We start from the raw sequence: 21,843 nt of genomic DNA, 5'->3' as shown, positions 1-21,843 counted from the left end.
CCCTGTTAAATATCAGAATTAAAGCCACCTGAAAAACACTGCGAACAAGTTCCTTTCCTTCTGATTGGTTTCATTTAGACGGACGCAGGTAGACAAGATTGACTGGAATAAAAGTATGGTCCCTAAAAGATATTTGGTTACTAATAAAGTGAACAAAGCGATGTACATCCACGGGCTTCTCCCGTAAACATTTGCTACGTGCCCAGTTTAAAACTTCACGTCAAGAGCGTTTTAAACGTCTGGAAAAGAAATGACACCAGATGACTGCGACTGAGCTTTACGGAGATCGTTCTCGCAATCTGATTGGCGACTGGGCTTTTGTGGCACACTTTGTGCAGCGTTTTGATTGGACGAGCGACTGTTGTTTACAGAAACCGGAAGAAGCTCTAACCTTGACCATAAAGCAAAAATCACATGTGCGACAGGGTTAGGGGGAAAAAAAGCCTAAAATTCAACGATTCTTTTGTTTTTAATCTAAAAACCTTACCAAGACTAATTTAAGAGCGTTCATTAATTTTTCCGGTAGTGGTTCCGTTTCTCCGTGTACCCGTTTTTCTGCGTAAACTAAATCTTTTAGCTAGCTAAATGAACGTATAGCACTTACCAAATCATTTCGGGACGCCTGGAGTAAATATCGTTGGGTGGCCTTCATGTGGGCGTCGTCTGCTGTCCAACGATGAGGTTCCCTTTTCTTTTTGTTACCAGAAGCTGTAAGGTTGTTCACAGACTGCAACGGAGCACGGTTTTATCACCAATTTCAGCTCTGTCGGGACATCAGAGGATCGCCGTGTTGAGCCATCTCTGCAAAGACGAGAGGAGTTACTACATAACCACTCCCATCTTCTATGTTAACGCTTCTCCTCATTTAGGACACCTGTACTCAGTTGTGATAGCCGACTGCCTACACAGGTATAAGCTGCTTCGGGGCTTCAACGCAAAGTTTTCAACAGGTGAATCATCCATTGAGCAAAAATATGCAGGGGCATGTTGCTATTCTTGCCACTGGTTGCATGTGATAACCCCAGTCTTTGAGTGGAGGCTTCTGTCACAGTGTTAATATCTTTGTTATCTGTCATTTTAATGTCTGTGCACAGAAAGTTATATTCCTAATAGAGCTGTAAATACCAATCAAATGCTGGAAGAGTAATTCCCAACTAACTTGGTAATCAGTTGATTGTTTGTCATTTTTTAACCAAAAATGACAAATATTTTCTGGTTCCAGTTTCTCACAAATGAGGATTTGCTTTTTACTTTCCAATATCATTGTAAATTTGGATATATTTGGGCTATGGGAAATGTCGTAGACTAAACAATAATAGTACTTTATACAACAAAACAGTACACCCCTGTGCAATATGACTAAAATGTTAAATGATTCAAAACTGTGTCATCTTAATATAACTTATTTTTAAGTGTAGGGTATTTGATCTCATGTATAATTAAAAATGAGCAAGTCAGACTACATTGAAAATGACAGGTCCCTAAGTACAACCTCAGTGCAACAAAAGTGAGTACACCTGTGACTACTGCAACAGAAGTCAGTTTACCTTTTGATCACTGGAACAACTTTGATTACACCTGTGATTTCCATTTAAGGTTAATTGCATGAACAAGGATATAAAAGAACCCATGAACACAACAGCTTCTTAAACTTAGCCCTGGGTTGTATCTAAGGCGACTAGTTAGAAACCAGACCTTGAGACTTCATAAACGGCACAAAACTGCAAGATTAAACTCTGACAAAGAACATGAAAGGAAGTCTGATGAATATTGGCAGCACATTCTTTGGTCAGATTAAACCAAAAAAATAAATTTGTTTGGATCAGATGGGGTCCAGTATGTTTGGCGTGGACCTGGCCAGGACTACCACAGTGACTCCATAGTGCCTGCTGTAAAACATGGAGGCGGGAGTGTGTTGATAGGGGGCTGCATGAGTGTAAAAAGTGTAGGGGAGATGATATTTATTGATGGCACTATGAATGCAAGCTTGTATACCCAAACACTGAATGAAAAGATGACTCCCTATCTCAAGAAGCTTGGTAGGAGAGGAATTTCCCAGCATGACAATGATCCCAAACACACTGCAAAAATCATACAAGAGTTTCTAAAGAAGAAAAAATTACAACTGGCCAAGTATGTTCCCTTGACTTGAATCCAATGGAAAACCACTGGAGTATTTTAAAGCAGAAGGTAGAGCAACAAAACCCCTCCACCAAGGAGAGCTGAAAAGAATTATCTGAAGAATGGCAGAACATCTCTCCACAGAATTTTGCAAGACTGGTATCATCTATGCCCAGGAGAATGAAATCACTCATCAAAAAGAAGGATTTGGAATTAATTTGGAATTACTTAAGCTGTGATGGCCCTTTTCACTTTTTTTTTTAACATTTTATAGACTAAATGATTAATTGAGAAAATAATTAATGGATAATGAAAATAGTAATTACTCGCACCCCTAATCCTGTTACCTTGCATTTCAGGCACAGATGAACATGGCTTAAAAATCCAACAAGCTGCTGAAGCTGCTGGAAAAGATCCCCTGACCTTCTGCACCGAAGTGTCTGAGAGATTCAAACATCTCTTCAGCAGCTGCAACATTTCGTACACAGACTACATAAGAACCACTGAGCAGAGACACTGTCAGACTGTGGAGCATTTCTGGTCAGTGCTCTGGAACAAAGGGCTCATCTACAAGGGGAGTTATGAAGGCTGGTACTCCACACAGGATGAAAGCTTCCTCACGCCGTCGCAGGTGGGCGATGCTTTGGACTCATCGGGGAAGGAGATCAAGGTATCGCTGGAGAGTGGACACAAGGTAAGTGAAGTGAAACTGAGATAATAAGATTAATATCAGTGAAGATGAATGTTAGTTACACACTGTACACATTATGGTCAGTTTACTTGTGATGAAGTACTACTCAGCTGGTGAAAACAGTTGTATAATGTCTTTATGTGGATTTGGAGGAGCTTTCTAGAGCCTATAAATATACCTGCCTGAGCTCGGAGACTTGGAGACACACTGCAGGCATGGATTTGGAACAACACAAGCATTTACCAGGCAGGGAGGGTGTAATGAAAAAGATGGTGTCGAGTGGCATCAATGCAAATGTAGGATCCAGTATTGTTGGGGCTTGACCAGTATTTGGGGCTTACAGTGGGGATATCTTGGCCCCTGATGATTTTGGAAGTTGTTTACCTTCAGATAGAGCCCAGCTAGCTGCTCCCCCGTTTCCAGTCCTTATGCTAACTTACACTAACAGTTTTCTGGCTCCATCTCTATATTCAACAGACAGATATGGGAGTGGTATTGACCGTCTCATCTAACTCACCAAGAAAGCAAATAAGCTATTTCCAAAACTGTTGAGCAGAAATCAAGTAACACCATCACAGGTTGTGCAGTTTTACTGCATCGACAAAACTACTACAAATCTGCTCTTCACTGTTTTGCAGGTGGAGTGGATGAAAGAGGAGAACTACATGTTCCGTCTGTCTACGTTTCGGTCTCAGCTGCTCGACTGGCTCAGAGGAAATCCCCGGGCCATACAGCCTGAGCGTTTCTACCAGGCTGTTCTCCAGTGGCTGCAGAACGACCTTCCTGACCTCTCGGTGTCCCGTCAGAGAAGCCGCCTTCAGTGGGGCATCTCTGTCCCCGACGACCCCGATCAAACCATCTACGTGTGGTTAGATGCTCTGGTGAATTACCTGACAGTAGCTGGCTATCCAGATAGACACGAGCGTTGGTGGAATGTGGTCCACCACATTGTAGGAAAGGATATCTTGAAATTTCATGCCATCTACTGGCCAGCTTTCCTTCTAGGGGCTGGACTGCCGCTGCCACAGACGATACATGTGCACTCTCACTGGACAGCAGGAGGAAAGAAGATGTCTAAGAGTTTGGGTAATGTGGTAGATCCTCTTCAACGCTCACAGATGTTCACAACTGATGGCATGAGGTACTTTCTACTGCGTCAGGGTGTCCCCGACTCAGACTGTGATTACACAGATCACAAAGTAATCAAGCTGCTCAACGCAGAGCTAGCCGACTCTCTGGGTGGTCTGCTTAACCGCTGCACAGCTCCGGCTCTTAACCCAGCTCAGGTCTACCCCTCGTTCTGCCCTCAGTCCTTCCCTAGAGAACAGGGAGGCAGGGCTGTGGTTGAAGACTACCAAATGTTGGACGCTGTGAAAAATCTCCCTGCTGTGGTAGAGCAACACTACGAGAGCATGCATGTATACAAAGCCCTGGAGGCCGTCACTGCTTGTGTAAGGCAGACCAACGGGTTTGTTCAGCGCCACGCACCTTGGAAGCTGGACAAGAGAAACAGTAAAGAGCAGCACTGGCTAGACACCATCATCCACGTCTCCCTTGAATGCCTGAGGATTTATGGCACACTGCTCCAGCCAATAGTGCCAGAAATTTCTAACAAACTCCTCTCCAGACTCGGGGTGCAACCAGCCGAGAGGAGCTGGGCGGCTCTGAACTTCCTGCCAAGGTATCAGGGAATGGAGTGTCCCTTTGAAGGGAGAGCGCTGGGATCTGACTGTGGAGTACTTTTTAGTCGCTTGGAAAGTCAGAATGTAGATAAACAAAAACCTAACAAAGCAAAAAATGCAGCAAAATTGAAATGAAGAAATTGTTGTTCCCTGTAGATGGATTCAGTTAGTAAGAAATAAAGGTCCTGTGGCTCACGTCTACAAGTGTTTTTTTCTAAAGGCTGTGAGGTGTACCGACAGTGCTTCATTAACATCGTCCTCGCTTTTTGTTATTTTTGCCGTCAACTTGTTAGGACGGAACAACTTACACCTTTACCGGTCATATGCTGAGTTTGGCGACATCACGTATTAAGCCTTCTTACAAGCACACATTTTGATTTGTCATAGCAGGAAACGCAGGGGTGGAGATCGTACAGGTAACCATGGACCCGTTAAGGCAGTGAGCGAGCACGCACGATTTCCGGACTCTGGAGCTGCAGCATCTAATACAGCCTTTGTTATTGTTATCAGTTATGCCTGTGCTTTTTCTACTGTGGCAGGGTCTGCTGTGAAGAAGACTTGTTCCCAGCGTAGATTCACCCCACGTCCACCTGAGCAGAAGTCTAACTAGGCAGAAAGTGAAAACACCTGTGTGGGCCTTTAAATTTTTGCTTTTAATGGTGTTTTTTCAAATTATTGTTTGTGTTCAGTTATTGAAGGGGCATTTTTAAAAATAATTTTACATACATATATTGTATACAAAGCTCTGATCCTGCAACAAAAATGGTTTGTTGCCCTAAAAGGAAAACCTAACTCCACCACACGGGTAGTATGATGGTGAATGATGTATATGTCAAAGCATCCTTCAATACACTCACCAAAAATATGTTGTTCCTCAGCCACTGCAGTAATGGTACAGACATTATTTCTTCGCGGTAGTAACACTCCCACGCTGAATTTCGAATTTCAAAGTTGTCCTATTACCTATAGATTTTTTTTTTTTTTCCATGAACATTTTGACAAGTCGCAATAGGAAAACCTCAAGTGGAAATAAAACGAACGATGGCTGAACACCACAGGGGCATTGTTAATGTTATTAGTAACACCTGTGCTTTTCCTGCTGTGACAGGTCAAAATGGCTGCTGTGAAAAAGGTCCACTGTACTAAAACTTCGGGCATTTTTTTCACTCGTAATCTTGCAGCGCTATGTTGAGGCACACACTGAAACTGTGATTGTAAAAGTTGTCCAACCACTACGTTAATTAGTCTGAGGTAAAATGCCTCCAGCCTTGAGTTACCTTGTTGAAGAAAACTGCAGAATAAATCTAGGACTCCTTTGTTGTTAAAAGCGGTCATTTACCTCTGTGCATCATGTTGGGTTATCATCCCTTCAGCTATATCTATTGATGTAATACATTTTCCCAACTGATGTTTTTTTTTTCCCTCCAGAAATGGAGAATGAAATGCTCATGTACATTAAGTTGCCGTTTAAACACCTTAATTTGAATTAGTTATTGGACCAATTAATCAAAGGCCAACACAATCTCATCTCATCTCAACAGGAGATATAAAAGTTACTCAAAACACAAGGACTATAATTTATCCTTTGGATATTTTTGTTTGTGGCTTAACAGCAGCCTTATTTGATAGAACAAATCCTTTGATCCCCCTCTACTTTCATCATTAAATGTTTCATCGGGAGGTTTTAAACACGGTATACAGGCACCCAACACAAGTACAAGACATAAAAACTGACATGATTTTTTAATGAGAAATACACGAAACTGAAAAAAATTGTACAAATTGAAATAAAATAAAAAAATTGCATTATTCTTATAATTTCTGGTAATTTTTTACATAGACTTTTCCCATTATTAACCATCATCTGTTTACTCCAGAAGGAGTACGCAGGATCCCTCCTTTGATAATCCATAATTACATGACTAAAGTCTGATCGTTGCCTCAGTGGTCAGGATGGGGTTTGGTTCATCTGTTTGGTTGTCCTTTGTGCCTTGGAACAGTCTTCCCTCCTAACAGCCTACACAGGACTGGACACATTCATCTGCCCATCTACAGAGCTGGGCCTCCCCACATAATCAGGGCCTATTCTCTGCACACTACTGTGAACAAGCACTATCAGTAATATGAATTGGTGCCTTGTCCTGGTTGTGTATCTGAAAAAAAAGTAGAACATTTCATTATAAAAGTGGAATCTTGACAACTGTAGGCTCACGCATAAATGGAGGGAAAAAAAAAAAAAAAAAGTCTGAAGAAGTTTCTGACTTACTTGAAAGTTGCTGTTGCAGCTGCCTGACCAGAGCTGCAGTCTGCTGTTGCTGTTGAGTCTGCTGCATGCCCTGTCGTGGGAACTAAAACAGAGATTCACAAAGTGTTAGAAGAGAAACTCCATAGGCTTTTATAAGTTTGCACTGTTGTTTTGCATATTTAAGCCCATTAACTACTAGATTCATATTCGTAACAATACCAACCAGTTTTGCAAAATGTGTACCCAGTTTTTAGACTGATTTGAGTTTCCTTTATTTTTAAAAAATCTAAATTATGTTGTCAGTTGGTAATGCAATTTTAATCATGGAACATACTGAAAACATTAAAACCTCTAGTGGTGCATGCAAGAAGACAACAATGTCCTCAATTTTAAAGAGTTGGCTACCAAAAAGCAATTAATTAACAAACTAGATGTGATGACTTCAGTCATTATTAGCTTTAAAAAAGTAGCTGTTGCTCAGCTAACGCTACAATTCTGGGTGTCAGAAAGTCTTCAATGCATCAACAGGAGGTTTCAAAAATGATGCCAAAATGGTCAATGTAAAAAAAAAAAAAAAAAAAAAAACTACTGTAATTCCCTTGAAACAAGAAACTCAAGCTAAAAAAAAAAAACAGTGACACAGTAATGCATACAAAACTGTTGTTAATTGGCTAAATCATGCAAAACTACTGGCATGATAATTGAATGCAAAACAAACATTAACTTTCTCTTCAATAACACAAAAGTTGTGAGGATAGGTCTCCTTGTACTACACTACGTATTGCTAGATGAATCTCTCTGACACAGACTGTGCTTCTACAAACGACTGCCAAAGTCACTGACTCCAGGTCTCCTTACACACGCTCTAGACCTTGCTAACAACTGGACTAACACTCCAGCCCCTGACATCTGGATGGGACCTACCATGGGCTGCTGGGGGGGCAGTGGCTGCATACCCAGGCCCTGGTTCTGTGGCTGGCCTGGTGGAGGCACCGCTGACACCTGCTGCTGCTGCTGTTGTTGTGGAACCTGCTGTTGAGGAGGAACCTGCTGCGGCTGGACCTGCTGCTGCTGCTGCTGTTGCTGCTGTTGAACCTGCTGGGCCTGTTGCTGCTGCTGCTAGGGATAACCAGGAAAATGATAACAGCTGATATAAGAGGTAAAGACTTTGACTTTTAATTTATAAATTGCGGTAACGCCTGAATTTCTCAGCCTGAGGCCAGTGCCTTTCAGAACCTCCTGCAGACTGGAGTCAAGCTTGAACGTGATTATGCTTTTATCAGTCATTTACACTTATGCATTGGCTCTACCAATCACTGCAAAACTAAATAGTGTTGTAGCATTCATTTTATATCTTGTTTAGATTCCCTTACCTTCACACTGTGATTTAAAGAATTAACAATGACAGCAGAGGGGTCTGCACAAAGCAGCTGAAGCGGAGCAGTAACACAAATTGCGTGGTGTCAGTCTATCTCGTGTTTCCCCTGCTTCTAGTTACAGTTTTGAACAGGTCGTCTTAAGCAAATGCCTCGCTCTTAGAAGCACCTCAACACAGCGGGACACGCCCTTTGGGGAAACGAGCTTTGCTCATTTAGTATCATCCTTCAAAACCACTTTTTAAGTAGTGCTTTTCATCAAATGTCTGTCATTTCGATCATCTGTGGTTTCACATTGTTTCTCTTGGTATTATTTATGATTTGGGGAAATAAGCTAAACGTCTAATTTACAATTTTTAAGGCTACACAAGGCAACTTCATTCAGCGGCAAATACAGTGAGAGCAAAATGCAACCCAACAACCTGAAATTCAAGTACTCATAAATCAGGTGAGGTAACAAAGTAAGTCAGCCCTCTCATGTTCACAACCTGACTTGTCTATGTCTCCAAATACTGATTTACTTTACAGCATATCCACTTGTATTTCAGTAAAAAAAAAAAATCTCTTAAAAAATAAATTTCAATTGGGAAACACTGGGTAGCTTCAGCATTACATGATTAAAAAGGCAGTGCACACAAACAGCCTCCTTTTCACTTAGTTACTCATTAAAAATGGATAAACCTAGCAAAAACAAAGACCTGGATAAAGTAATGATGATCAAGTGACATACTCTGAGTGCTTGTTGTCTGAGGTACTGCTGCTGTTGCTGTTGCTGTGCCGCTTGTTGCTGCTGCTGCTGCTGCTGCTGCTGCTGCTGCTGCTGCTGCTGCTCTGCCAGCATCTGACTGGGCCTCAAGCCTAAATGGACGCCCTGGCCTCCCATGTGACTGAGACCGTGCATGATGGGATTCTGCTGGAGGGGCTGGTGGGCAAACCTGAGGTTTTTACAGGGCAGGAAGAAAAAAAACCATGTGGGCAGGTAGTAATGTAGCTTCAAACAATGCAATGCAAACGTAAGTTATGAGATTAATGTCAACCGTATGGAATTGGACTTTATGAAAAACAAAAACGTCAAAGCAGCAGCCTTCCTTACAACACTTTACTGACCTCTGTGTGTTCTGCATATTGTGTGCGTAGCCTGGAGCCTGCTGGTGAACATAACCACTGGGCCTCTGCTGCATTTGCCTAAGAGGATCCACCACAGCCGGGTTGGCTCCGGGATGGGTGCCCTGGAAGTTTTGGTTCCCGTAGGAGGAAGGAACTATACCACCACCTTGGGACGGATGCTGCTGCATCCCCATGTGTGATCCGTACGTGGTATAGCCCTGAGATATGTTCTAAACAAACAGAGACAAGGCTGATCATCAAAACTGAGACAGAGAGGCAGGCCGTTACTGAGCGATTGTGTCTATGTGAGGATTATTTATATATTGAACCCAAACAAGACAACGAAAGTGCGTGTTTGCGAGCATATGTAACTGCAAGGTAAGAATGCTGGCATGGTGAACGGAATCCAGATGAAACATGGAAGCAGCTTTTTAAAAAATTCTTCAGCATTAGTTTGTATAAATTGAGATGATGTGCATGGATTTCTTAACCGGAGAAAAGAAAAGCAACAGAAACATTTACCTGAGATGCCTGCATCGGAGTGTATGGTTGGTTGGGCGTTATCTGTCTCATCTGCTGCCCTATCATGCTCTGATTCTGAAAAGAGAAACAACAAGTCAGCAAATAGCAAAGATTCAATGTCCTCTGCCTGTAGTAAAAGAGGATTCTTAGTACTGATTCAATAGCAACTTTTTTCACTTCAAACAAACAATCAATCAATCATTCTCGTCTGAAGCGCCATTCGGAAAGGTTTTATATCTCTAGGGGAGGTGGGGTGATTTTAATATTACCTGCCCTGGTCATTGATTTTAGTTCAGTGGGTATGTGGTTAATTTTTCACCCCCTCTCCTGTAACAATTTAAGCCGAAATTACTGTTTTTCAGCAAACTCACTGTAATCTAAAACCTGTCCGGACCAATGTTCTTGTATTTTAAATTTGGTCTCTCATTCTTTTCCAAGGGAAGATCTTCTCTCCTTGTCCTGCATTTTACCAGCTCAGTGCAGTTTAAAAATTCAGCTTTTGTGTAAAAATGGATGAATTCAAATAAATGTTTCTGCTAATCTGATAGATTGATATAATAATTGACATAACACCAACACACAGGCCAAGTTGGAAACAAAAAACAGTGATGGAGAAAAAAAATTAAGAGTCATCAGGAGAACAATTGATGGGCTCTTCAGATGGGCTGTTGTAATGTCATTACAGGTAAGCGCCAGTACGCTCTTGTGGTTAGCCCACCCTCCTGTGCTTGATTTTATATAGGATATAATAGCCTATGTCCCCAGCATAACATCATCACTTCACATAAACCAGTGCCCAGTACCGGATGACAACTCTAGAGTAAAAGTAAAAATACCGCATAAAAAATATCTATACCTTATTAGTAAAAGTAAAACAGGGTTATACAATTTTGCTGCGGAATGTCCAAGTCTAGTACAGACCACACGCATCCTGTAATTTTACAAAGTTTAAAATCCTGTGTGGAACGATGAGTTAAATTACCAGGGACTACAGGGAATTTCTGATCTCCGACTTCCCCCTATGATGTTAATCCTGTCTAAATGGGGCTTAAGCAACCAAAAGGGGAATTAACTATCCCTAATTCTGTTCCATGTCACAAGCTACTCAGTTTGTTCAACTCTACGTGACTACTAGGCGTTGCTCGAGCTGTCAGTACAGACCGACTCACCAGTCTGACCTGTAGCTGCTGGCGCAGTAACTGGCTCTGCGGCATGCTAGGCTGGGGCTTATAGCCCATTGGGTATTGCTTGTCCAGGCCAATCATGGCGGGCATGCTTCCCTGCATGCCTGGCATCATGCCTGGGTAGCTGGGCCGGGCAGGCATCATTTTGTTCATCTGCGGGTTGCGAGCGGGTCTGTATGGAGGTTCTAAACCGGGACCTCCTGTGGAAAAAAAAAAAAAAAAAAAAAAGAACACAACGCAAATGAAGTAAACCACAATCCCAGATGGTATTTAAGATTTTTTTTAAATTTTTTTTTAAACAAATACTCCGTGAACTGACCTGGAGGTAGAGGCTGGTTTTGTGTGTAGATGCTCATGGCCGGCTGGCTGTACGGCAGCCTGCCATACGGGTGGTTCTGCATCAGCTCAGGTGGCACATTAGTCCCATAGCTCACACCACCTTGTGTACGGTTCACATAATCCTGGAGATAAGAAGCGTAAAAAAGTTACTTTTTAAATCTGATTGTAGAGATATCAATCCAGGAACAAATGTATCAAAAATGACTGTCAGCGAAACCATATCACTCTCATATCAATGACAGCAGACTTATCTGACCTCAGTCTTGGTGGAGGGAGTTTTCTTCTTCTTGTTGGATTTCTTCTTGTTTGAGTCAGAGGGCACAGCGGGTACATTCTTCTCCGGCTTCACTGCCTCCATCATCTTCTTCTCCGGTTCCTGCGAGACGGGCGTCAGGGGCTCCTCCTCCTCAGGGGGCAGAGGGAGCGGCTCCAGGTAATAGCTCCGAGGTTTGGGCTTCAGGTGGGTGTGGTAGAGCAGGAAACGCTGCTGCTCCTCAAACTTGGTGACCTTGCGGTCCACGCGCACCGTACCGAACCAGCCCCAGGAGAGAGGGGCGGAGTGTTTGAGACCCTCAAAAACATCCCAAGGAGAAATCTTTTGTTTGGTTGATACTTGAAGGCCCTGATGGAACAAAGACACAGCAGTCTTATTTAACTCAAGAGAAGCATGTGCATCTTATGTTGACCTCAATTTATTTCAGGTTTGACACTAAAAAAAAGACACAACTTCCCATATTTAAACACATTCACTGAGTGAAAAATCCCTTTATAGTTAACAAGATGTAATGTTGCTGATGGTCTATGACTGTACGGCATAAACACTTGACCCAAAGGAAAATTAGCACTGTTTTTTTTCTGGTTTTCTTACCCCCCCCCCCAAAGTCTCTTCTAAGTACTTGTGACCGCATTGTGGCAAAATGTTAACATGTCGGTTTTGTACATCTGATTTTGTTGATATGACATGAGCAATGTGATAAGCACACGAGATGAATAGCATCCTGTTTCGACTTGTGAGATAAAAATCGTAATGAAACTTCACTTGTAACTTTGCAGCTAGACATCAGGGAATATGAGCACGTGATAAGGCCACTTACCTCCTTCTCAAAGCCAGCAATCTTGTTACCCTTTGTGTCTATGAGCGAGCCCTGAGGTTCACAGGTAATTACATCGCGCGTCTGCTTGGGCAGCGGCAGTAGCTGGCGAACTTTTTCCAAACTTTCTGACTGCCGGTCTCCAAGCTCTTTCTGCAGAAATGAAATGGGTACATTGTGGCGAGGAGCGATTATGAGAATGTAAATTATTAAAAGCAACTTATCTGCCGCATACACGAGCATATTATTTGAAAACTTTGTTTTAGGCTGAACACACATGCAAAGTAATCTGCCAATCAAGACGAGTGTGGTTACATTAATCCTGACCATTTTCTTCCACGTGTGTGAAAGCCCGTTTCACACCAGATGATTTACGTCATCGTTTAATTCTAGATACTGTTATGGTCGGTCACATTTTCACCTCTGCACAGTTTTTTTTTTAGGTGACTATTTTGGCAGAAGATCTTCTACTGTGTGTAGTTTAATTTGAAATTGTATTATTTTTAACTGCTGACGCTATAACCTTTTGATCTTTCTTACTTCAGAAAAAGAATTAGCAAAAAGCTAATTATTTTTTCTTTATTCGTTATATGAATACAGGGATAATATCACATTTTACAAGTCGAAGCACATCTTCGGACTCCGCGCCCCGGCTATGGGTGAGAGGGCGGTGCTGTTCTTACCCTGAGCTTCTTGACCAGGTTCATATAGGCTCTCTTATTCTCCTCCATGCTGCCCTGAGAGATACTGGACATGTCAGCAGCCAGTGTGCCGTTAATCAGCACACTCAACATGTCCAACACTGTTGTGAAGAGCTCACTGTTGGGAGAGAAACAAACAAGAGTCAGGCAGATCAAGTGGCTGATAATTGTACTGGCTAAAATTTGTGTTTCGGAAATAATAGCTCAAGTGTCCAATTAGAGGAGCAGTGTGTGGATTGCAATTTGGATCGGGGCTTTCCAATAAGTGAGTCAATACTCACTTATTGGACTGCATATCCACTGTGCCGCTGCTGATGATGTCGAGGAGTAGTACTGCCCACTCAGTTGTCTGCTGGGTGCTGCGCTGCACCGTGTCAAACATACCGCCCACCTTTGTGAGGAGAGGAAAGAACACCGTTAGTCTCCTCGTGGCATGTTTAATCAAACCCAACGCTGGATTTTGAATAGTAGAGTAATAACGAAGTGAATGACTTTCGTCATTAAATGTTTTGAAAGATTAACGTCATGAAATGAGGTCCATTTTCTGGACTTCGACAGTTTTGCAAGTAGTCAGTGTAATAGTCAGGGTTTCTGCAGGGTTGACCAAGTCAAATTTAACACTTTTAAAGACTAATTAATAACACATGGGATTAGCTTTTATACCCTTTTTGTGACTGGTTAGGTTAGTTTGTCCAAAGTTTGTTCTGTACTCCCCAGCAGTATGTAACAGTAGTCCCTAGAGATATAATTAATTCAATGAATGCAACATGGACCCAGATAACCAATAGAAAAGGGATTGATTGATCAACCAGTCAAACTGAAAAACTGAAGCTTTTGCATTAGAATAATTTTTTTTTCTTTTTAAATCGACATCTGCTCATTATGAGTGGATGACCTTCCTATCTACTGTAGTTAGAAGAAGTGACTGTTGGTCTGATGACGCTGACCGAAACTCCACAAAAAAGGAGTAAGTAGCCTCCTGGGCGCACAATCAACCGACAAAACAATTCCACTTTTAGTTTATAGGCAAAGGTGTAAAATCTCGCAACAGCCCGCAATCCGATACAAAAACAATTCAAAACTTACATTACTGCCTATGGCAGAGGAAAATATTTAAGAGTTTTTGAAATTAAATTTAAGACATTTTTAATACCTTCTAAGGCTTTTTTTTAAGGAAACTAAAGTCAGTGCTTTGTAAGACTTTAATATATGGTAGTGCTGGAATATAAATCTAGAAAAAAAGTCAACATGCAAGGGTACAGAACTATTTATAGATGGACTTTATATAGCCAGGGATTCTGTACTGTAAAGGTGGTTTGAGAAATTCTTACAAGATTCAGGCGTAGTTTCAGAGCCTCATGCATCATTTGCTTTGCCTTGCAGTCATCCTGGTACTGGTCTTCTCTCCAGTTGGTGACGATCTGCTGCACTTGGCTGTAGAGCGAGGTGAGAAGGCCTTCCCTCTGTTCATCCTGCCCCTTCAAGCAGGTCAGCACCAGAGACAGGAATGGCTGCTGGCTCAGCAGAGACATACTGAGGACGGAAAAACTGAATTTAATACAGATGAAATCATGTTAAGACAGCTGGCTAATTTTGTTTTTCGTAGCTTCCACAGCCTGTGAGAGCGGCACCAAATGGAAACATCCCTCCAGTCATACAGTTTGCCAGATGCTGGCAAAGGTTTTTATCTTGTAGAACAACCAGAATAAATGAAATCTCATCTGAACTAGTATCAATGAAGAATGAGTTTGCCACGTACCTTTTCTGTTTCTGCCTGTCCCTCTCCTTACGCGAGGAAGAGCCCAGGTGCTGTCCCTTCTCCAGCTCCTCTCCTGCTGCCTTCAGTACATGGCCCTGAACTGAGGTGGGCAGCTTGGCTATCAGGGGAGCCACCAGCCAAACACCTGACCGCTCTGAGGAGCTGCAGATCAGAGTGCACACAAAAATCAGAAGACTTCAGCATCACTGAGAGCAAACCACAGAGACGAGGAAATGAAGGGTATTAGCATGTCCCCTCTGTGGAATTATAAATCTACGTATTTGTGTTGGGTGAGTTTATAATAAGAATTAAGTGAATCGCAACGAATGTGAAAGTAGACTAAGTGCAAGGGTTTAAGCCCGAACAGTATTATCTAGACTTCAGAATTAAAGAACAAAATATGTTCCAAATTCTAATACGAAGAAAGAGGGAGAAAAAGAAATTAAGTAATCTCCTAGAAGAAGGACAAACCTTAAAATTGGTTTCATCTTGCTTGTGGTGCTGTTGTTGTTGGATGCGGAGCCAACTTGGACCGCTGCTCCGTTCCCTGAGGGGTTACTAGAGTTCATCTCAGCTGATTTCTGAAACACCTCTATGGTGGCCTTGGCTATGTTCTCCAAGAGTGAGTAGAGCTCCTATTGACAAATAAATGAGGACTATTCAGATTATTTTGACAAAGACTACACATTCATGTTTCATGTTAGACGCACTTCAAACAGCAGCTTACATTGTTTGTGCTCTGTTTGATCATCAGCTGCAGCTCCAGGGACGACTGCCTCATTGTCCATTGGTCCATGTTCTATGAAAGAGAAAGGATTACTGTAAGTTATATACATTTTTTCCCCCCTCTTGTCGAACGCCAGTGCCGAGTCTATGGCACTGGAAAGACGCTCCCTCAACCCTGGATTCAGCCAGGAGAGGGCAGCAAAACCTAACAGCTGTGATTCAAGAAAGACGAGTTATTATTTCTAAGATAATAATCAGAGATGCTCATGACCCACCCACTTGTTAAACCTACTCATATTTCATATATGTACACACACACATATATATTTGAACTTAACAGTCTTCATTTACCGAAAAACAGAATTCGATTTACTGGTTCAAACAGAGAGACAAAAGTAAAGTTAAAGTACGAGGACAGATTGTGTGTTTCTCCTACCTGTAGGATGCGTTTGATGCGCTGCCTCTGTGGGTTGTCACCATCATCACTGTCCAGCTGGCGGTGAGGATAGCAAATAAGCTGCAGCAGCCGTTGGGCCTGAATGTTTACCAACACCGGGTCCTGGAGGGCACTGCTGTCCTCAGACAGAGACTTCAGGCAGCGCTCTCCAACCCATTCCTGCAGGACGGAACCAGAGGAGAACAAGGGGAAGGAGGGAGAAGTGGCGGAATGGGGAATGTGAAAGTGGTCAGTAAATTATATCTCCTAATATGAGGACCTGAATTACAGCATCTTGATTTAAGGAGCAAGACTTCATTGATACCACACTTTAAGATACAGAATCATGTAAGCTCATGACTCATGCAAAAAAAAAAAAAAAAAAAAAGCTTAACCGAAGCTGGGTGGGTGGTGATGAAAACAAGGCAAAGATTCATTTTTCAGGAATAGCACTGCACATGTCTGAGGCTTGCGGGGTAGGAAACGTGTCTGAAGTCTCTTAGGGCCTCGGAGCGTGTCCAGCCCTCTGAGCTGCTGCCAGCTCTCTCTTGCCTTCATATCCATGTGGCATAAGTAACATCTGGTGCAGAAAATGATCTCATTCGCACCTTTGGCTTACTGCGTTTACAAGTAGCTCAGAAAAGCAAGGGAGCTTATTTTATTAAAAATAGAAAGTTTACTGTTTCTAGGTGCATTCACACAGAAGCTTTCAGACAAAAAAAAATACAACAGCACAGGTAATATTGAAGCACTGGTCCTCACGGTAGAAAGCCATTTGTCACTCATTAGTTATCTCAGTACCTTCATTGTCACTTTTTCCATTATACACTGGCTGTGTTAACAGTGGTACTCCATTTCGCTGCTTTCATAATGTTCAACTCATTTCAACTCATGTTCTCACCTGCTGGCAGATCGTCTTCAGAACATACTTTGCATACACATCCAAGCTGGCCGTTTCTATAGAGACATTGCGTCCCTCAGATATGTCGTCGAGGCCAGCAGGGTGCGACAGGCCGGAGCCTCTTAGCTCAGCGTCACCTAAGACATGAAGAGACCCGTAAAAATCAATCAGTGAGATCTATCAGTGGCACCATGAGCAGACTTTTGAGCAGGAAAACTAACAGGTCCTGACCTTAAACTTATTCATATGACGGTGCTACACAGACTCTTACCCAGCATGAAGACAGCTTTTAGGACAGCAAATACTGCTCCGACAACAATGCTGTTCTGAGAGGCAGCGAGAAGGTGGCGATCACAAGACGACCGGATACCAACTGAGGATTTATCTGCAAAGTCAAAACACCCGTATGAGATAAGAAGTCACAATACGGTAGAAACAACAATGTGCAGAAACAACAGTAAATGGTTTTTGGTTGTGTTGACTACCTGACTTCACACCATCTTGGGGGACGGGGTTGCGCTGTGGCGTCTTGAAAAGGTGCAACAGAATCCTGCAGGTGAGTCTGGCTCCTGGCTCAGAGTCTTGCTCACTGCAGGCTGAAGGTAAGTTCGGACACATATGCATTGATTAGAGTTGAGTTTCTTCTCATCACATGGCTCAGGTTCATATTGTTTTGCATAGGCTACACAATCCATAATATCAAAGTCACCCATCTAAATTTAAACCTTGTCCTAGATAGACTTCTCATAAGTCATGTTGAAGTGGAATTTTCATAGAGCTGTTGTTGTGAAAGATGGAGTGAGAACAAAGCATTTACCACAGGCCAGAGCCGTTAGCATTTGGCATTTGTAGTTGTGTTATAAAATGAGCCAAACCCAACCCAACACCATGGCTGAATGGGGCTTTGTGTCTAAGCTGGGAAAAGAAAGATTAGCAGCGGGGAGAGAGAGGCAGTTCTCTGGCCTGTGCACACAGCATATCGAGGTTCCATGGACCCAGATCAAATACACTGCGTTTACTCTCCTTTCTGAGAGAAGTAATGCATCATACAGATTGGCATTCCTCTCTATGAGCCAAGTAGCAATGTACTGTTCACTCATTTATAGAAAACCTAATGGCTGTGAGATTTTATAGAGATGCTTTTTCGATTGTTTTAAGCAGTGGTTCCCAATTAGGGGTATTCGTACCCCATGGTGTGTTTCTGCAGTTTACAGTGGGGGGGGGGGGGAAATATATATATAAAACTTACACACACACACACACACACACACATTGAGTCAGCTGCAATACTTGAACACTACATGTTGCAACTGAGAGTGCATTTAAGGTGGCAGCAATATAAAAATAGTGGATAAAAGGGTGAAAGAGATAGCTAAAGTAATAGAAAAATGGTTGGAATAAATAGCTGCAAGCGATGAATAAGTGGTTGCAACATATTGCTAAAAGTATCGGGAAAATCGTGAAAAAGCTCAAAGTGGAAGATAAATAGAAAAAAAAAAAGGATAAAAGTTGTGGATACGTGTTTGAAAAAGCTAAAACGAATGGATAAATAGCTGAAATGTCAAGCGTCTCCCACTCAAAGTGGCAGGATTAATGCAAACTTGACCAAACTGAGCTGAAAGTCAACAGTGTAAACGTATGAAGAAATATGATTTATAGAACAATGATTGGACAACTGTTCTTCATTTTGCACTGATTTAGTTGGCAATACATATTTCTGTATACCAGGATGCTTAAGGTTAAATAATCCTTACCTGCATTGAGGAGGGAAGGAATGGCCACACAGCGAACCAGGTCTTCTAGGAGTAGGCACTGTCTAGCTATGAGAATGGCTACGAAGGTTGCCAGGGAATCATGGAAGGACAAATCGCTAACCTGAAGGACACGGGCACAGTGATCATCTTTCAAATCAATTCCGTATGATGAGAAAAAACCTGCTGTAATTTAGAGAACAACTAAATAAGAGATTTGGAAATACTGTAAATATTAAAATTAAGATGAGATGTAGGTAAGTCTAAAAACATATTTAATCATATTATTATCAAAAATGCGACATACAAAGAAAAATTTGACAGAACAACTATTTCAAAAGCAAGCAGCGGTTGAAGGACCAAAACCATGGTGTCTGGAGAGTAAATGATAATTATTGATTTAACAAGATAAGTGCTAGACAGACAATTATGAAACCACAACTTACATCTACGTTACACAGTAAATCATTGAAGCCGCAGTTGCCATTGTTAGAGGAACAGCAGAGAGCCTTGAGGATGCCAAGCCACTCGGCACTAAGAGAGCGACAATACGCTGTCAGCTCTGCACACAGGATCCCAATGTCGTTCACCCTGAAAGCACATTACACAGTATCAACCACGGTCCAACGAGGGGTTGAAAACTGTAGCAGTCTGAGACATACACGCACACGACATAATCGTATCAAGAGTATAACACCTCTCAGGGTCTCGGTGGTCCACGCACACATCCATGAGCACATTACAGACGAAGCTGTAGCGGTTGGCTGGGCTGTCGTTGAGGATCTTGCCCACCATGGAGTGGTTGAAGTTGTGGGCTGAGGGGTTGGCGATCGCCTCCATCATGAACACGGGATCCCAAAGCATGTTGGAGTCTGACGGGTCAATGTTGCAGTAGATGGAGTTCTTCACTTTGGAGCAGAATTCACTGAGAGAGAACACAAGGCGGAAGGAGAGAATAAGAGGTGACAAAAATAACATTTAGTGATAGCTGATTTATCGTACACGACTGCTGGATTTTTCTGATTGACAGAAGCAACTAAAAAGGACACTGGGATGGTAAATGAAACTGGATGCAAATACTATAAATGTGTGTACTATTATGTGTACTAATAATGAAATATAGTGTACTATATACATTTTAGAAGTCTGGTTTAGTGTGTTCACTATTCATTCCCTTAAAAAAAAAAAAAAAAAAAAAAAAAAAAAAAAAAAAAAAAAAAAAAAAGACTTCTGTCCTTGAGAGATTAGTCAAAAAAGGCTCTGGAGTGGAGCCAAATACAGCAGCATGAAAAGGTCTGGGCACGCCCGGCCAAAATTTCTCTTACTGTGAATAGCTAAGTAAGTAAAAGATGAACTGATTTCCAAAAGGCTTAAGGTTCAAGACATATTTCTTTAATGTTTTAAGCAAGATTACTTTTTCATTTCCATCTTTTACAGTTTCAAAATAAGAAAAAAGAAAAAGGGCTTTAAATAACCCTGCATGGTCAGTAATTAGTAACTCCCCCTTTGGCAAGTATCACAGCTTGTAAACAATTTTTGTAGCAGCTAAGAGTCTTTCAGTTCTTGTTTGAGGGATTTTCACCCATTTTTCCTTGCAAAAGGCTTCTAGTTCTGTGAGTTTCTCAGGCCGCCTTGCATGCACCACTCTTCTGATGTTTGTCCGCAGATTTTCGATCATGTTTAGGTCGGGGGGCTGTGAGGGCCATGGCAAAACCTTCAGCTTGTACCTCTTGAGGTAGTCCACTGTGGATTTTGAGGTGTGTTTAGGATCACTATCCTGTTGTAGAAGCCATCCTCTTTTCATCTTCAGCTTTTTTTATAGACGGTGTGATGTTGGCTCCCAGAATTTGCTGGTACTTAATTGAATCCATTCTTCCGTCTACCACTGAAATGTTTCTTGTGCCACTGGCTGCAACACAAGCCCAAAGAATGATCGATCCACCCCCGTGCTTAACAGTTGGAGAGGTGTTTTTTTCATGAAATTCTGCACCCTTTTTTCTCCAAACATACCTTTGTTCATTGTAGCCAAAAAGTTCTATACTAAGTTAGGACATGTTTCCAAAATGCATCAGGTTTGTTTAGATGCTCCTCCGCAAACTTCTGACGCTGAATTTCGTGGTGAGTACGCAGGACATGTTTTCTTCTGACGACTCTTCCACGAAGGTCCTATTTGTGCAGGTGTCGCTGCACAGTAGAACAGTGCACCACCACTCCAGAGTCCACTAAAACTTCCTTGAAGGTCTTATGCAGTCAAACGGGGATTTGGATTTACCTTTCCAGCAATTTTACAAGCCGTTCCCTCTGTAAGTTTTCTTGGTCTCCAAGACCTCAACTTGACGTCCACCGTTCCTGTTAACTGCCATTTCTTAATTATATTGCGAACTGGGGAAGCAGCTACCTGAAATTGCTTTGCTATCTTCTTATAGCCTTCTCCTGCTTTGTGGGCATCACTTATTTTAATTTTCAGAGTGCTAGGGAGCTGCTTAGAGGAGCCCATGGCTGCAAAGTTTGATGAGTCAGATCATTTATAAAGCTTTGAAATTTGCATCGCTTGGCCTTTTGTAACGATGACTGTGAGCAAGCCACAGCCCTAACAATCTAATTAAGGTCTGAGACCTTGGTAAAAGTCATCTCAGAGCTCAAATCTCTTGGGTTGCCCAAACCTTTGTATGGTGCTTCTTTCCTTTTTTCACCCTACATTTGTACAAAACAAAAATACTAATACACTAATCTTGGTTAAAATGTTGAAAAGAATGTTTCATCTTTGACTTTATGCCTTTTGGAGATCAGTTCATCCTCTACTCACTCAACTAATCCCGGTAACAGAAATTTTGACCAGGGGTGCCCCAACTTTTTCTTGCCCCTGTATGTTTCTTTGTTTTTAGCGATGGAAAACATTCATTTTCAAATAGCTGAATGTTCATTCTTACCTGAATATCTCGCCAAACTTGTTCTTGAGGTGACTGCAGGAGGTGTAGAGGTCATACAGGTAGGCCAAGATGCAGCGCTCAGCAGAAGAACAGTCTGCCGGGTTCACACCCGATTTCACCACGATGCGCAAGCTGTGAACACATTTACACACATGATTCACCAGCACCTACTTCAGAGCCATATTTAAAGGAAAAGTCAGATAGTTTGGGTGGGCTCATTTGCTTCCTTTCTGAGTGCTAGATGAGAAGACCGATACTGCTCTCATGGCTGTACTGTAAGC

At 42.1% G+C, this 21,843-nt stretch overlaps 2 protein-coding genes across 4 annotated transcripts in view; one reads left to right on the top strand and one right to left on the bottom strand.

Moving 5' to 3' along the window:
* Window positions 1-331: 331 nt before the first annotated feature.
* On the top strand, window positions 332-4,693 carry mars2 (methionyl-tRNA synthetase 2, mitochondrial). The gene is made up of 3 exons (XM_040119274.1): window positions 332-950; window positions 2,481-2,815; window positions 3,451-4,693. Exons 1-3 carry the CDS (start codon window positions 677-679, stop codon window positions 4,627-4,629), a joined length of 1,788 nt encoding a protein of 595 aa, XP_039975208.1. The 5' UTR covers window positions 332-676; the 3' UTR covers window positions 4,630-4,693.
* A 1,525-nt stretch (window positions 4,694-6,218) lies between these two features.
* Window positions 6,219-21,843, bottom strand: part of med12 (mediator complex subunit 12) — a 28,873-nt gene continuing 13,248 nt past the window's right edge. The window contains exons 20-43 of one of the 3 annotated variants that reach the window (XM_040119273.1): window positions 21,563-21,694; window positions 19,330-19,557; window positions 19,079-19,223; window positions 18,636-18,756; window positions 17,367-17,477; window positions 17,153-17,266; window positions 16,882-17,018; window positions 15,981-16,160; window positions 15,546-15,617; window positions 15,290-15,453; window positions 14,819-14,980; window positions 14,391-14,592; window positions 13,341-13,450; window positions 13,042-13,177; window positions 12,362-12,511; window positions 11,524-11,889; window positions 11,248-11,389; window positions 10,923-11,128; window positions 9,745-9,819; window positions 9,223-9,452; window positions 8,846-9,050; window positions 7,664-7,858; window positions 6,761-6,842; window positions 6,219-6,647 (exon numbers count right to left, since the gene is read on the bottom strand). In XM_040119273.1, the coding sequence (XP_039975207.1) occupies window positions 6,610-6,647; window positions 6,761-6,842; window positions 7,664-7,858; window positions 8,846-9,050; window positions 9,223-9,452; window positions 9,745-9,819; window positions 10,923-11,128; window positions 11,248-11,389; window positions 11,524-11,889; window positions 12,362-12,511; window positions 13,042-13,177; window positions 13,341-13,450; window positions 14,391-14,592; window positions 14,819-14,980; window positions 15,290-15,453; window positions 15,546-15,617; window positions 15,981-16,160; window positions 16,882-17,018; window positions 17,153-17,266; window positions 17,367-17,477; window positions 18,636-18,756; window positions 19,079-19,223; window positions 19,330-19,557; window positions 21,563-21,694 (3,703 nt within the window). In that variant the 3' untranslated portion in view covers window positions 6,219-6,609. Of the gene's footprint in view, window positions 6,648-6,760; window positions 6,843-7,663; window positions 7,859-8,845; window positions 9,051-9,222; window positions 9,453-9,744; window positions 9,820-10,913; window positions 11,129-11,247; window positions 11,390-11,523; window positions 11,890-12,361; window positions 12,512-13,041; window positions 13,178-13,340; window positions 13,451-14,390; window positions 14,593-14,818; window positions 14,981-15,289; window positions 15,454-15,545; window positions 15,618-15,980; window positions 16,161-16,881; window positions 17,019-17,152; window positions 17,267-17,366; window positions 17,478-18,635; window positions 18,757-19,078; window positions 19,224-19,329; window positions 19,558-21,562; window positions 21,695-21,843 lie in introns of all 3 variants that reach the window. The other 2 variants (XM_040119271.1, XM_040119272.1) reach the window with 2 other exon arrangements.

Source organism: Xiphias gladius, chromosome 23, assembly GCF_016859285.1.
Source record: "Xiphias gladius isolate SHS-SW01 ecotype Sanya breed wild chromosome 23, ASM1685928v1, whole genome shotgun sequence".
In the NCBI taxonomy this organism is placed as follows: domain Eukaryota; kingdom Metazoa; phylum Chordata; class Actinopteri; order Istiophoriformes; family Xiphiidae; genus Xiphias; species Xiphias gladius.
This window is presented reverse-complemented; position numbering and strand designations above follow the sequence as displayed.